This window comes from Oreochromis aureus, linkage group 20 (assembly GCF_013358895.1).
Source record: "Oreochromis aureus strain Israel breed Guangdong linkage group 20, ZZ_aureus, whole genome shotgun sequence".
Taxonomy (NCBI): Eukaryota; Metazoa; Chordata; class Actinopteri; order Cichliformes; family Cichlidae; genus Oreochromis; species Oreochromis aureus.
This window is the reverse complement of record NC_052961.1, coordinates 6,832,535-6,848,900: the sequence shown is the minus strand read 5'-3', so window position 1 is coordinate 6,848,900 and position 16,366 is coordinate 6,832,535. Positions and strand designations below refer to the sequence as shown.

Sequence of the window (16,366 nt, the reverse complement as noted above, 5' to 3'; positions counted from 1 at the left end):
AGTATTTTAAGGCACAGCAAACCACACATACGGGGCAGATTTTTTTAAGTATATGGTGAAGTTATGTTTGGCAACGTGGGACAGCCTCCGAAAAAAAAAAAAAAAAAAAAAAAAGTGGGGCGGGTAATGAAATTTCATACAATGACATCACTTTTCCTCCAACCCAAACACTTAAACGGCGAGGCAGAGGAGGAGAGCGGCCGCTGCGGGGGGAGCAGGACACCGCCGCAAAAATGAGCACAAGGTAGAGATTTTAAAGAAAAGAAGAAAAAATAGTATATTTTTATCTTTACCGGACATGGCAACACAGCGGCAGTTTCCATCCAAATGAGGTGAGTTTTTAAAAAACGGAAAAACGCCGTTTCATGTGCTGAAATGCTCGGCTGCCGATGGATTCGCAGGAATACCGACACTGATCCGTTTGCATGCGCTTCATTGTTTTAACATCACCGGGAATGTAAAGGCTGCGCCGATTCACAGCTGAAAATGTTGATTTGCTGCTGCGGGCTGCTTCAGCCTTAAACGCTGCGGCGTTTTTCCTGCGTTTTCTCCGTTTGTGGGAGAAACGCAAGGGCGTAACAGCGCGCTTACCCGTGGCGGAGGGGACCCATTTCGGCGCAGGGTTTGGGTTTGGAGGGCCTGTCCCCAAGAAAAGGGGCCAAAAAAAGAAGGAAAAACCAGGAGGCTTTTCCAAGCTCAGATCCGGTTTGGTTCAGCTGCGTTACGCGGGAGCTGAAATACACCCTGTCGCCGTTTGAGCCTCGAAAACCTGAAAAGGGAACATGGAAAAGGAACTGTCATCCGAGTCCTGTAAGTGCGGCTCGTTTTTCATTTGTCATCTCGCAGCGATGCAGAGAAAAGGCAGTTTATGATGGGAATAAACTGCGCTTCATTAGTGCGGGCTTTGTCAGAGATCCAGGCTGAATGGAGACTGACGCTGCACAAACCAGAGGGTTTAAATCAAGAATAATACAGCCTCACAGCGATGTTCGTGAATGAATTAATGTGTCTGCAGCGTGGATGCGAGGAGGGATGAGCCACCCTGTTTTATATCATGTGAAGTTCAGATCATTTTTAAGGAGGAGAGGTGTTGGTTTGATTATTTTACCAGCCGAATTGAGCTCCAGTTCCTCTAAAAATGTGACTTTCACCGTGCAGACTAGAGGAATTTAACTTCAGCTGGTCTGCGCTGACCTCCAGTCTGAATTGATATGTGTGCATGTATGAATATGATGAGTTTGGAAAACCACCAGAGTCCAGCTTAACAACAGGATGCGCAATGCCAAGCAGTCAGTCTTTAATAGGGAGATATTTTTGTGTTCTACGGATCATTTTATCATTTTAAACACTCACCCAAAATTCAGGACTCGCTGTGTCTAATTAAAAAATAATTAAATCATTCATTTTACACCAGGGGGAAAAAAGACAATCCCCACATTTCAGTGATTGTGATCAGTCAACTAATCCTCGCAGATCTGCTTGTCTAGGAGAAGTCTGAAAGTGTTTTGAGGAATTAAAAGTGATCATTTTCACAATAAGTGCATTTAAAACAGGCTAAACATTGCAATAGTTGGTAGTTGTGCTGATAAAAAGAAAATGCAACCAAGCAGGTCATAAACTGATGAAGATATGAAAAGTCACGCAGGGGTGGATAACCTTTCTCTAATTAACACATGAAACAAACAGAAATGCCATATTTTCATCAGATCTTCTGACGTTTGATGTTTGCCTGCTGCTTTCTGAATTATACATGACATTCACAAAGCAGAAGTTGAAGGGAACCTTCATGAATCTGCATTTGATTTTGCAGATTTGGTGAAAACTTTGTTTTGATAATTTTGTAGGACGGCTGGTCAGGCCTTGTCAGGCCATAGAACGGTGACGCTTTTTGTCTTTGTTTGTTTACAACTTTTAAAAAGAAACCTAATCTAGTCATCTGGAAAATATCAGTGCCCTTGTTGGCTTTCATAATCCAACTGTCAACAAACTGATTTTCATCAACATGGCATTAAACCAGTGCAGGGTTTATTTTCATTACAACAGTTTTATTTAGAAAATATTAGAAAATGACGTATAACTAGCAACAGTAGCTGTCACTGTCACTCAAGGTTCATTTATTAACTCAGACTGTTAAAGCTGGACGTAGCTTCCGTGTAATCTATACTACAGTTACAGTAGGGATAACAGTGGTTAGAGACCGCGGCACGATCTTGCTGCTTTTGAAATGGTTGCTCCAAAGATGGGGACCAGGTCTGCGACCCCTCGCAGTCAGTCGCCATCATCAATAAAGCTCATTTTTTGGATAGAATGGGGACAAGTTTCAATTGCATGCAGTCTTTTAGTGATAGTACATCAATTAACTGTGACAAATCAGCAAAAATCACAAGTGTCTCCATCTGTCGAAATGTTGTCTACAAAGCCACCAGGTGGCCTCTGTGCAACCAGCTGGTCAGTACAACTTCCTCCCTCTTCACAAGGTTGTTGCCACTCTAACGGCAACTTGTGGAGTGCCAATGACTGCAGTTCCTGAAATCACCATTTGAAGCTGCCTCCCAAAAATGCTCTCATGTTAAAACCTTATAGAAGAAATAAAGTTGGTCTCTCTGGACAGTTTTTCGCACTTCATAGCAACACTAACAACACTGGATACTGGAGTCTGGGGCGTGGCTGCTGGGAGATGACTGGTGTCTGCTAGGTTTGTGCTCACAGTCATTGGAGCTCATTGTGATGCAAAACATCCAAGAAGTTTGTGATTTGGTTTAGGTGAGTGAAATTCTGGTATTTTATCAATAGTTGGCAGATATGTGAATGCAGCTAATATGAAATCAGTGGATGATGCCCCAGTGGGACACCTGGACTTTATCGGATGTATCGGTGAAGCTTCGAGTTTTGGCTGTCACTGTTTTAGCTTTATGGAACTAGACGTGATACTTACATCGGGGCTTCTTTTAGTTTTTTTTGGGGCTATAATGCGAACCATAATTTACAATATGAACATCATGTTGTTCCTTAAGACTAGAAACTAGCGACTAAGACCAGAAAAGTCTTTATTATTGAGATTTGTGGAAAACAAACAGACATGCAGTGATTTCTTGATTTATTTTTGCGATTCTTATTAAGATTTCCTAAAGCCTGATGTGATGTCATTGAATTATTCACATCAGATTTTCAGTTGCAATCACAAAAGACAAAGTAAAGCACAAACTGGAGAATTTTGGACCTTTTCTCTGCTGGTTATTAAAATATGTTTTCATAATGTTTTTCTCTTGTTTAAGTTCTGATAGTTCAACTCGTCAGTGAAAGCAACAGATTGCATGCATCCATGTCACCCAGCACAACAACAACTTATCACCATCTGCTGGTTCATGTTAACAAAGCTGCGTTTTACTAACTGTGATACCTTCCACATTTTCTGAATGGGGTGGATTGTTTCTTGTTTGTTTTCACCTTGTGGGGAATTTTATAGGTTATAAAACATGTGCCAGCAATCTTAACAAGTTGTAGGGCCGTTCTGCGATTACACGAGAGTTAAAACATCTTAGAAATTGCTGTGTAGCTATTAAAGAGTCCTCATTGTTGGAGGAAAAACATCCATTTTAATGATCTGTGCCTGTTGGTTCAAGGCCAGATATACACTCATGCTGTTTCCTTTGTCTCATCGTTTTCTGAAGAAGGACCAAGCTTTAGGTCAGAAGAAATGAGGACGCAAGCATTGTTTGAACCCTGCTGAATTATAGGCTTGCAGAGATGGCTGGAATTCAGGCTGTAAAATATTAAAGTTTCACTGAAGATCTGCAATGAAACACTCGATGAATCTTTTAGTGTTTGCAGGCTGCTTTTACCTGATTTTTGCTTTGAGAAGAAATGACGTACGCTCGGTTCCTCGTCCAGATTGTCTGCTTTTGTAATGATGTAGTTTGTTGTTTTTGGCAGTTGCAGACAAACACCATATATCATGTAAGAAATCCGCTCTGACCGCATGGCACAAAGGACCTAGAAACCATTACATCATATTTTAAACACAGTGACTGATTAGTTCCCAGAAAAATTGTTTGAGACAAGGATTTGAGGTCACTCAGTTAAACCTTTTGATACTTTAAAGATGTATTTCTAAGAGCTCTTTGTGAACTTTAGAACATCTGCAGTGCAGTGCTGGGAAATCTTTCATTAATTGAAAGGTTACTTTGACTTGTACATAAACTGTATGTTGCCACGGTGACATCAACCATTGCTTAGTGAAGCTCCATCTTGAAACCTTGACTTGAGCATTTTGACTGTCACCGTATCGATATTTTGAAATCGAAAGTGACAAGCAAAGGGTGGAGTGGAACTCCGCGTGCTTATAAGTATTATCATGTCATAACATATAACATCACATTCGAGTCCTTTCTGACTCTAATGGGGAACAGACTTCATGAAATTCATCAGGAAAGTGTTTACTGAGGTCATAGAAGGCAGCAGAAGGGCTCATTTTCTCATAGACATGTTTTTGCAACCAGAACAGTGGCCCCCTGCAGGTCATCACGAGGAATACGGATTTAAAACATCCATCTTTCATGTACAATCTATCAACGTCTACTAGCCATGTACTGTAAGCTTTGGCAAACCAACCACACCTGCAGAAGCTTGCCAAGACCAACAGAAAAGACAGAAACGCCTCAAGGAACACAACAAAGAACCCGAAGCCTCCAAATTCTCTAGATAACAATCGAATCAAGTATCTGCAGGATGAGACAAGCCCAAACCATGATGCAAAGAGTCCTCTGCCAGCGTCGCCATGCCAGGCACCAGAGAAGACTCCCAGAGGTCCCCGGTCCCTCAATGGACCGAAGGTATTACAAGCAAAGACATTTTTTCATATTCGGTACATTTCAATAGAGTCCCTCTCGTATGACAGCACATAGCTGTGATTGACGTCTAGTCTTGTTTGAAAAATATTTCCAAAATAAAAGCTTTGGTAATGCTGTATGTGGAAAAGAGTTCACCACCATTTATTAACACAATTAGTTGTCAGTGAGATGTTGTTACATGCATTTTATTCATTCACTGGAATAATCAATCAGCATTTCATGGTTGAGGTTGGCGTTCTGATTGGACCTCTACTGTACGTGAGAACAGCATGAACATCTGGATGTCTAAGGAGCGTTTTTTTGTAGGTTTGACTACGGGAATAATGTTTGTTTGCAGGTTTTACCTGGTGAACTTTACACTGGATCACATTTATGTTTGTTTTTCAGAACTTTCTGACAGCGGTCGTCTTTGACTTTACAGATTTGTAGAGTAGCATCTAATCTCTCTGCACCTTCAAATGTTTAATGGTTTGACATCGAGGTCCATTACTGCCCCCACTGACTGTACAAGCCCATTAGCTACTTACAGACTCTGTTAATTACAACAGAAAGCAACAGTCAGTAACCAATTGTTTTCTTTTTGTTATTATTATTATTTAATAAATAGTCAAATATTTGAAAAATCACGACCATCCCTACAACACAGTATTAGATTTCTGTAGTTTCAGGTCATCACTGTGTCATCTGAAGCACCATTAGAGAACTCCCAGTATGGATTTTCCATTTGTTTAGCTTAGGTGCTAAACATAAGTCTCATTATAGTAAGTAAATCTTTAAAAATCAATAAATATACACATATTTATCATAAAAATGTAACTGCAGGATACATCATGCCTCCTGCTTTCAAGCAAAGTCTATTCTTGCTGCTTTAATTTGAAGATTGCACCATAATTGCCTGGCGATGCCAAAAAGGCCTACTTGCAGGATCACAGGATCTTAAGTACAGATTTAAAGTGAGCTCAGAGAAACTTCAGCAGATGTTTGGGAAAACATCTGCACAACAGTGAGCAAACCACCTCTCTGTTTGTGTGGAAGATGGATTTATATCACACCACAGCAGCGAAGCGTGCAGAGCTGTAAATGTGAAGTCTACCTTTGCTAACTGGGTGGAATTACTGGCATGTGTTTGTTTGAGTCACGTAACTGGAAGAATTTAAACACGAGGCTGGGAGGATTTCAGAACAAGACCTGAATGTGTCACATTTGGAACAATATTTGGTGAGGGACATGCAGCGCACCGAGCGGTTCTTCCTGATAAAATGACCTCAGAGCATGAGAGTATTATGGGGCTGCTGTGCGGAGAAATGTGGTTCCACTCTGCGCTCGCAAGATCACATTTACGGTTTGTGTGCCTGTGTTTGAGCTCGATTGAAGTTTTGCGAGCGCTCCATCCCGATGCAACTTTGAGATAGCCGCATTACATCATGAGAAGCCAAGCCAGTGACTTATTCAAGTGTAATGGGCAGTATAAGTGCTCGCCCGCTCTGTTCGCCTCTAATTGTCCACAGATGTTCTGCACGCCTTTGTGTGCCACAGCTTGTTGCAGTCGGCCTCGCGCAGACGCCACATACGTTGTTCAGGCTTTATTGCAGAGGGGGAAACGTGGCATGGAGTAAGTGTTTAATTTGGCTGCTGGTTCTAGTAACTGGTTTCAGTTATTAAAAACTTTATTAGCGGTCGCAATCCGCTGGGAAACAGAGCTGAGATGAAACGATTAGGCGACCCAAACTGTTCGTTTATGGACAGAAAATTAATCGGCAACAATTTTGATAAATGATTAAAGCAACAAGAAAGGGAGTAAAATGTGGATTTTTTTTTTTTTACTGCAAACTGTAAGTGACTAATAAAATGTTAATTATTGCAGAAAATTCATCAGCAGCTACTTTGATAATCTGGCAACCCATCAGCTTAGCCTCTGGGGGTAAGAGCATATAAAAATGGAGGCAACCACCATGTTGGCACCCATTCGTCTCTGAATTCTACATTTGAGCCACTGCCTGATGCTTTTCTGAATCCAAAAGAGTGCCAAAGTTTTTAGCTGATGCTGCAGTTAAGGGTGACACGTTGATCTAACTGTAACTGACTGCCTTATTTTTTAGGCTTTCCATCCTCTAGCCATTGTTTACTGAAGCAGATAAATTAAAGAAGCCTGCCAGACATTAGATTGTTTCAAACTGCACTTTTGTCACATTCAGACCCTCCTTCGCTCTCCACATGGACTTTTTACCGTCTCGCAACTAAAACCTGCTCAGATATGATTCATCAAAAGATTTCATATTGTAAAAAAAATAAAAAATAGGAACAGAAACCAGAAATCTACAGATTTAGTTTGAAGAACAAAGTTTATCATTTGAGACTGGGCACTGTGATTTTTGGAGGGAACTGAACTTTCTGGTTTGACAAATGGTAACTGTGTCTGGATTTCTTGTTGTTTATTAATAGCTTTAAGTGGTTTCAGTGGTGTGAAGACCTGGTGCTTTTTTGTATTTTCAATTAAGGCTAAATTAAATATTTGTCAGACAAACATTTGAAGACGTCCTCTTGAAGGAGTTTGTGGCTCTGGTGGCAGCAGGTTGTCCTCTAAAGCAGCGGTCCCCAACCCCCGGGGCTCGGACTGGTACCGGTCCGTGAGACGTTTGGTACCGGGCCGCGAGAGTTGAGGCTCAGGTGTGAAATGTATGGTTTTCAGGGTTTTTATCGGTTTTCAGCGTTATTTTGTTATCTTTTTTATCGTTAACTCAGTTTTCCTGGGTCTTTTCACATGTGTTATGAATAAATCTTCTTTTTTTGGTACCGGTACTAGTTTTATTTTGTTGTATTTATCCGCGACACCTTAAAGGCCGGTCCGTGAAAATATTGTCGGGCATAAACCGGTCCGTGAGGCAAAAAAGGTTGGGGACCGCTGCTCTAAAGTGTTCTTTGGGCAGGTCGCTGCAAGCCAGTGTGTTTCTGATGGCAGGCCAGTGCCTTATGGCAACTGAGCTACGGTTAAAAATCCCTGTAAAAACACAGCAGACCAGGGAAACTGTTACCAATTCATAATTCAAAAAGTAGTCAAGAGATTAAAGGATCATTTATAAAGAGAAATATTACTCATGATTTCAAAGTTCAGCACAAGCAGTAAAGCCACCAAGAATGATTAATTATATGACCTTTTTATTTTTAGCCCATGTCAAATACTGCTGTTTTGTCAAAACTAATGGAGTCTTGCAGATGCACACACACGGTGTCCTTTGGTGTTCGGGGTTATGGCACGGCTTAAGCGTAATTTATCGCCCCGCAAATGTATCCGTCTGCACAGCAAACTGAGAGGGATTTTCACCCACCCAAATGAGTTTCCATGCAGTCCTCCAAAATCCCAACGGCATGTCGCTGGACATGGATTAAGTATACGCCCCTCGAATGCCGACCGGTTGACGAGTGGACCAAAACAGGGAAGGGTGTGACAGCCGCGTTCACCAGGAATGGGACAAGTGTGACAAAAACATTAAGCATGAAAAGAACTGACAGCGTCTGCCGACACTAAATTGTTTTTAACACCCTGTTTCACTTCAGATCTTTGTATCTGATAACTTTGCTCTTCTCCACGGCTGACTGACAGACCAACATGTGACACAACCGGTCTGTGGGCTACAAGCGGGAGTAGCCCACAGACCGGTGGTATCGCATATTTGTGACTCTGTCCCAATCTAACAATAGCCGCTGTCTGCAGGTAGACGGCCAGTCCCTGACTGCCCACAGACTGCTTTCACGCTAACCCTGCTCAATCATAAAACAAGCATCAGATGTCACTTCCTACTCAGCACATAGCTTGTAAAGGACCGCTTGGCGTTACATTTAAAATCACTGGACATGACTCATTCCTATATGTAACATTAATGTTGTGAAAGTGTCTATTTGAACCCAAAACACAATCTGTGTTTGTCTTGACAAAGCAGCGAGTGAAAGTAAAAGGAGGAAGTGAGTGAAAACAAACCACAACAAAGTCCCTGCTGGGATAAAAACTGTCATCTGCAGGCTAACAAATTGACTCCACCACCACCACCACCCATCCAGCCTTCGACCACAGAATGCAAACTTTGATGCTCTTTAAAAGAGGACCGATATATCTTGGTATCAAGGGACTCACTCCAAAAGGCCCCCATCCATTTATTTTCTTTTGTGCCTTATCTGGGTCGCAGCAGCAGCAGCAGCCGAGACCTCACTTTCCCCAGCCACCCCCCGTAGCCCCCCAGAGGATACAGAGACATTCCCAAACTAGCTGAGATGGAGAAATTAAGTCCCCGGGGTGTCCTGGGTCTGCCTCAGAGTCTCCTCCTGGTTGAACATTCCTCCTGGTCACCTCAGCTACTGACAAAATGACAGTACTGGATCCTGAGAAGGTAATGCTTTTTTTCTGGTGTTTAAAATGTTGGAGAAAAAAGTTGAGGAAAAATGTTCCTTCCAATTTTCAAGGTTAAAAGTGACATCACCAAACGTGAGTAAACCACAAACAAAGAAATGTGGGACACTCGAACCAGACCGTTTGTTTGTTTTTGTACACATTTTGGCTGAATAACATAACTAATAATACAAAAAACTATAATAGGATCTCGCCTGGTGAGGCAAGGAGGAACTGCAGGTCAGCTTTAGGAGTAGTTTACAATAAACAAAGAAAAATAAGCTCTTTTTAAAAGACAGAGAACAGTTAGACATAATTCTTCATTTTCTGACTTATTTGTTATCCAGAGGTTGTCTTACAAATGTAGTGAGTGGCCATCGGGTAGAGGAAGTAAAGCTGTTAATGGAGAAGAAATATCAGCTAAATCAGTGAATGAGTCATCGGAAATCTTCAGCTTGTGCGATGATCGGAGATAGTATTAAAGTCTGTTGGGTCGCAGAAAATATTTTGATCGTTGTTTGTCAGGACTGTCCGAATTTGGCGATCACTACTAATCTATAAAGTTAAACAAGTGAAATGAGAGAAAATGCAACTAAAAATGGATTCAATGTTAGACACAACGTGTGCTAAACGGAGCCGGGCTGAGTTTACAGCAGATCCTCTGCTCGACAGATGTGTCGTGTCGTACAAAATGATTGCACGAAGTATAAAAGATTTCCTGTGTCTGATACAGGATACAGCAACACAGTTCCTGATTGGCTAATCTGCAGTACAAACCTTCAAGTGACTGAGTGACCCCAGCTGTGTATTTATACATGCTAGTGTGATTATATTTAGAGCCAACTGCTGGAAAATCACGAGAATCTTAATGAAGTCATTCTTTAAAATACTATTTCTAGTTGGGATCCCATTTACTTAAGTATATAAAATATTTTTGTTGATCAAGGGGGCAGAAAAATGCACAGTTTCTGCCAATCAAGTCAAGTGGCTTTATTGTCATTCCAGCCATGTGCAGTGGTGCAGAACACAGTGAAACGAGACAACGTTCCTGCAAGATCTATGCTACATATGACATATAACAGACGATCAACACAGGACTACATAAAGTGCAATGTGCAAAAATGGCAAAAAAACAACACAAAGACAGTGCAACACCAGACAGAACAGAACGATACAGGCACAATACAGTGCAGACACAACAGTGCAATAGAAATGTGCAAAAGACTGAGTATTGTGCAAAAAGTCACTTGGTGTATGAAAGTGTGTGTGTGTGTGTGTGTGTGTGTGTGTGTGTGTGTGTGTGTGTGTGTGTGTGTGTGTGTATGAGATTCTGCATCCTTACAGATTGAGTTGTGCATTTTATTCTACTTTTCTAATAGATAGACTCTTTAATTTCGCTTGTGAGATCAATGTTGCGTTACAACAGTGGGATAAAGCGTGAAAAAAACCCAGCCCGCAATAAATAAACAACACGGTTAAAGTAAAAGCATCCCGGGTGCATAGTGACGGTCTTATACTGTGAGACTTACACTGATTGTAAAACAAAGTAAATAAAAATGAGGTTTTGTTAAAGAAGACTGAAAAGTTAGACTTAGATTGTGGAAGAGATTGGGGCAAATTGCATTATTAAATAATATGTGTCCTATAAATCTGAGAAACAGATGCAAGAAGGTGTGACACAGAAACATGTGTGGATCACTGCATTATCATGTTTTATAGCTAACAGAACTAGAGCAGTGAGATTTACTGCCTCAAAAGCCTTGAGGCAGTTACTTAATGACCAAACCGATAATGAAAACAACTCAAATGATGAAGATTTTGCATTAAAAAAAGATTTAAAACCATTAATAACTATAATTCTGAATATCTGCCACGGGTAGTGGAAATGGAATAACATGATGAACAACAGTGCAGCCATTAAATTGTCATAAGTGACCATACTGTGATTTTTTTTTTTTTTTCTTCTAAAAGTCACTAAAATATCTCGGTTGCTTGAGCGTTAACAAACTAATCCTTTCAGCGCCTCAGAGCTGACATGACTTTGGTAGATAACATGTGGTTCAACAGACCTTTCAGACATTCAAGGTCAGTCAGGCTGTGAAATATCAGTTTATTAGGTGGTTGTTCGCAGCTTTAAGTGGGAGGAAAGAGCAACGGGACAATAATTTAATCGATTTGAAGTCTGGTAGGGGTTTGCAGACAGGTCAGAGCCTCCCGCAGTCGTCCTATCTCCTCGGTATCCCCCCCACCTCCTCTTCGTGCTTTGAAGACAGGCTGGGCTGGGGCTGGGCCTTGCTCCTTATCAGCTATCAGTTCAGCCATTTATCACCCCACTGTCTGATGCATGCAGGTAGTGTGGTTACCATGGTTATACACCAAAGGCACTCCTGCATTAGCATAGCAAATATTCATCAGCTGCCCCACAGAGTCGGCGCAGTAAGACGGAGCTCACAGCAGGAGGCGGGACTGACGGGGAGCTCTGCAAGGCATCATCATCCTCATCCCAACTGTTTCCACGCTCACAGCGCAAATACTCACATCAAAGGAGTTATCTCCGCCTGCATTGTTTCCCCCACAGCCCTTTGTTTGCTCCCCCCTGAACCCCCGCCACCCCAACACAAAGCTTATTCTGATTATTTGTGTGCACATCACAGGGAATATCAGCCAAATGAGTCACAAGCAGCCAGCCTGAGGCCCTGACCTCGTGTTCTCCATCTTCGCGCAAACTGCACCGGAGCCTGCTGTGTCAAATGTGGCCTCTAAAATACGCATGATTGAACGTGCTCGAGGAATGCTAATAGAGCTCCCACCAAATGCAGAGGCCACCCTACAGAGGAATCTGCGGTCGTGCAAACATCGAAGCTGGCAAAACACCACTTTAGCCGCCGCAGCTGTAACAAACATTCGATTCATCCGTCCGGCCAGAGAAAATATGGCTTGGAATGAAGTTTTAATCAGTTCGCGAGCTAACCGGGTCCCCACCACGTCCTGCCTTGCCAAAAAAAAGAGGATTAAATGGCCACATTTTGTTTAGTTTTGGACGGAGGAACAATCTTGTAAGATTCCTCTCTCAGATTTACGCTTGGAGTCGTGACCCGTGATGACTCTGTGGTTAAAGAATAGCGACAGAGGGAGATTTTCTTTTTAATTCAGCCTGCCTTGAACAGTGTGTCTTTGTGCACTGCTGCAGTTTATTTTCATTTGTCTTAAAATAAGTTGTTATTGAGGAGATTTATGCACCCCCACCTTACTCCTTCAATCCCTCTCCCCCTTCCCTCCGCTCGCCTCCCACAAGGTGCTTAGCGAGCCGCTTCTGCAGCTTCAGTGTTTTCAGAATCTCATGAGCTTCCTGTTTCAAAAACCTCGCCCATCAGCTCCAGTCGTACAGCTTTAAAATCATCTTCCCATCGAGCTTGTTTGTCAGAGAGATATAGAGCACTTTTTTTTCCCCCTTTGGAGCTCAAACAAAGCTCTCCCTCCATATGTAACCCTCCATATAGTCTGTACCATAAATAGGTCTTCTTCTTGGCCCGAACTTGGGAAAAGGATGTGGATGATGATGATGATGATGATGATTACTAAGGCTGAATCCTGGTTGAGTTTGAGCTGCTGCGGCTGGCAAGCAGATGTGGCCAAATTTGCAGAAAATGTCCATCTTGCGCTCCATCTTTTCTCTGGTGTTGCTGTTTGGTTTTTTCGCACTCCGGCTCTTCTTTGGGTTATCAGCCTTCACCGAGCCAAACGTCTGGATGAGTGCTATCTCCGTTTGAAATGAGGCGGAGTAGTTAATTACAAGCTAATCCCCAACTGCAGCATCAGATAGAGTATTTAATATGGTAGGGGTTGAAATGATGATCCCCATGAGGATATATAGATACTGCAGCAGGAAAACCTTACTCAGAGCGACGTGAAATATGTAAGATGAACCCAAACAACTGGAACAGACTAATATGTTGTAAATAGCTGATAAAACATGATTACTGCATTTTATAGAGCTTTTATGTGCATTTTTAACACGGTCAGGAGCCTGCCTTAAGACAAATTCAGTGGCTCTGACCAAAGTGTTGTGTTTTTCATTAGAAAGAGGTAAAAGATATTCAGTATTTAGAATAATGCGATGGGAATTCATCATTCATTGGTCAGACTTCCACCAATCTGTGGAAATTTCTTGTTTTCACAGATTATGTCCAGAAATTGTGGTGAGAATCTGTTTTGAGCTCCATTCAGCGTTTTCCTTTTTCACATGTAATACATATATAATGACAGTACAGCGTTCCTTTTAAAAAATACAATGAAAAAGCAAATCTAATCTAAAAATAGCTAAATCAGTATAAAGATTATCCAAGTTACCTCTGAATATTCTCTTTCTTGGCCAAAACTACAAGCTGAAAATCTTCTAAAGTGGAAAACACCAGAGTGCTAAAGTTCCCGAAGCTTCTGGGGGTAAAACATTTTGATCTGTGGTTTGTTTGCTGGAAAATTAGTAAGAAGGTTTGGCTGTTTTTAGGAAAGAGAAAAAAAAAAACAGAGGTTAAAAACTGAGGGGAAACAACTTTTACTAATGTAACTACCTTGGTGTATATTTGGTCTTTGACTCAGTAAGAGGAGTTACCTGTTTTTGGCCTTGTAATATGGACGCCAATACAAAAAGCAGGCTGAGTGTAGACGTGGATATTTCTCTAAGCTTTTACGTAAAAGCTCCTGTGGTGGAATGGCACACATAGGTGACTTGATAAATCCTGAGTTAAGCCCAAATTTAGCTGGATAAGTCGCTAATCTTCGTGCCAGAGCTGGTTTCACCTGTTTTAGAGTGGCCTCGTTGCAGCTCTCTAAACTGGACACTGTAGCAGCCTTTGTCCTGGATCGGCTCGTCTGGCGTCAGCAGCATGTCTTGTTCTAGCTTCACATTTTTTCCAGGCATGTCAGGGTTCAGCAGTTTGATGTGAAAATGAGTCACCAAAGACCTGTAGTAAAGGCGTTTGCTGACACACATGGAAATGTGGTGCAGCGGTGGACGAAGTGCAGCCGTTCCTCTGGCTGCAGAGCTCGTCGTCTCGTTGGCAGAGGACGGCACCTCTCTGCGGAGTATTTACAGCCGTACGAAACCTGCCTTTACAGGGGCCACAACAAATGGTTTTCATTACCGGGTTTTTATGATCGCAGAAATGGACTGCGGAGCATACTTTGAATCTTTTCACATGTGAGCATTTTATTAAGGTCACCGTCTGGAATGAGACTAAGCTGCTTTAAAGTTTACACAGGGAAACGAGGCTGCACCAGAACATTTTCATTTAATTGATTATTCTGATGGTTATATATTCATGATTTGGTCTTTAAAAGCTTTAAAAAAAAGCAAATTGTTACAATTATGGTTGCTTAAAGAACAAGTTAAAAATGCAAAGGTAATCATTGATCTCCTTAAAAGTGAGAAGGCATTGGAGAAGCTGAAACACATTACTACTGACGGGCTTTTAATACTGATAAAAAAGGCTTTTGTCTGCTTAGTTTTGTCAATAGATTGATCTGAAGGTCAATAATGCTATATAGAGCTGTTCTTGCAAAGGCAGATGTTACAATGTTTCATTGTTTCATTCAACGTGTGGCTGCACGGCATCAACGCATTAGCGCGGTTAGCTTGTTAACGCTTTAGCGCCGTGGAGCCCGAAGCACGGGCCGATCCGCGTTAACTCGCTAACGGAGACTTGCTGCGTTAATGCGGTTATGGCGTTAACGTCATTTTAAAGAGATTAATGCTGACAGCACTACTTCAAAGGGTTTCATCAAGAGAAAAAGAATGAATTTGCATAAGTAAAAATAATTGTAGCCCCAATTATGTTTCTTAAAGATTATGTATATTAAAATGATTTTCAACAGTGCAAATAACAAAAACCTGCACATTGCCTTGGTGGAGGCATATTTAAGAGAATATTTAGGAGATTCTTGTGTCCTTTTCTTTATTTTCTGTCTTATATATGAGGAGTGATCAAAAAATAAACGCAACAAACCTTCTCTGATTAAAATTTGGATAATCTCATGTTTACAGTTCTGTTGTTGGACATGTTAAGGCAGCTTCCCGACTTGATGCTATTTTTAGTTTGCTCCCTGGAACTTCTGAACGCTTAAATGTGTGCTATCATTTCCATGTCCACGAACCTGCCTGGGTCTGGATGATGTGCATTTCATCATCAGATGGATCAGATTTTTTTTAATGTTTTATAACCACTCAGACATTTCTGCAGACACACAAAACTACAATGCACGAACTACGTAAGCACCCTTAGTCGGATTTCAAATATCTATAACAGGAATGAAGAACTCCCTTGTGGTGTCTGCAGCTGAGTATAAACCCAGCGCTACGCTGTAAGCTGTACGATTTCCCTGTAGACCTGAAACGTATACCTGGACCACCATCACATCATATTTGGCTACCTGCACCTTCATCCACTTCCCAAATGTTAAAATCGATTTGAAGGCTTACCATTTGACACACTGAGGGTGGTCCTGTGCCCAGTGCTAATGGAGCTTGATGCACTGAGAAAAAAGGATTTTCCCACACTCCTTCCAAATGTCGATGGAGCAGCCAAATTTTTTTCCAGTTTTTACTTTGTGAGGAGCACTCTCACCTCCTATATTGTTTCAGTGTTGGATGAAGATATTAAACATGGTGAAAGTTTCCAATAAGGGGCAGCCAATCAGAAAAAAGTTGTCCTAAAGAGAGGAGCGAGAGGAGCTAAAACGCCTTGTTTCAGGCAGAAGATGAAGTGAGTAGCTCTAACAAGGCCCAGTTTAAAATGAATGGGGATTATTTTAAAGTTTGAATTATGCAAAGATAGTCTGGTCTAGAGCCTGTTGCCTGGTTTCACTGATTGGCAGCAGCTTGGTGTAATGCATCCCTTAAATACGCATAATTATTTCTTTCTTTTATTACATGTAGAAAATGCGTCTTTTACAGCTTGCTTTCTAGATTTTGTCTCAAAAGCAGGATTTTTAGTTAACGAAGAAAAGCATCACATTTTTGCATATGAGAAGCTTAAATAGAGAATATTTTACTTTGTTTGATCTTAAAATTACTGAAGCTGTTTCCATAAAGAGTTGCTGACTGATTGATGCTGCTGACTCTGTGCTCTGTGTAAGC

The 16,366-nt window shown here is 41.5% G+C and overlaps 1 protein-coding gene across 3 annotated transcripts in view; it reads left to right on the top strand.

Moving 5' to 3' along the window:
- Nucleotides 1-29: 29 nt before the first annotated feature.
- The window catches only part of nckap5l (NCK-associated protein 5-like), a 57,474-nt gene continuing 41,137 nt past the window's right edge, over nt 30-16,366 (top strand). For 2 of the 3 annotated variants that reach the window (XM_031725714.2, XM_039603870.1), the window contains exon 1: nt 30-332. Coding sequence is in view for 1 of the 3 variants with exons in the window: in XM_039603869.1 (XP_039459803.1) it covers nt 783-810 (28 nt within the window). In the remaining 2 variants the exon portion in view is untranslated. Of the gene's footprint in view, nt 333-480; nt 811-16,366 lie in introns of those variants that run through there. The other variant, XM_039603869.1, reaches the window with a different exon arrangement.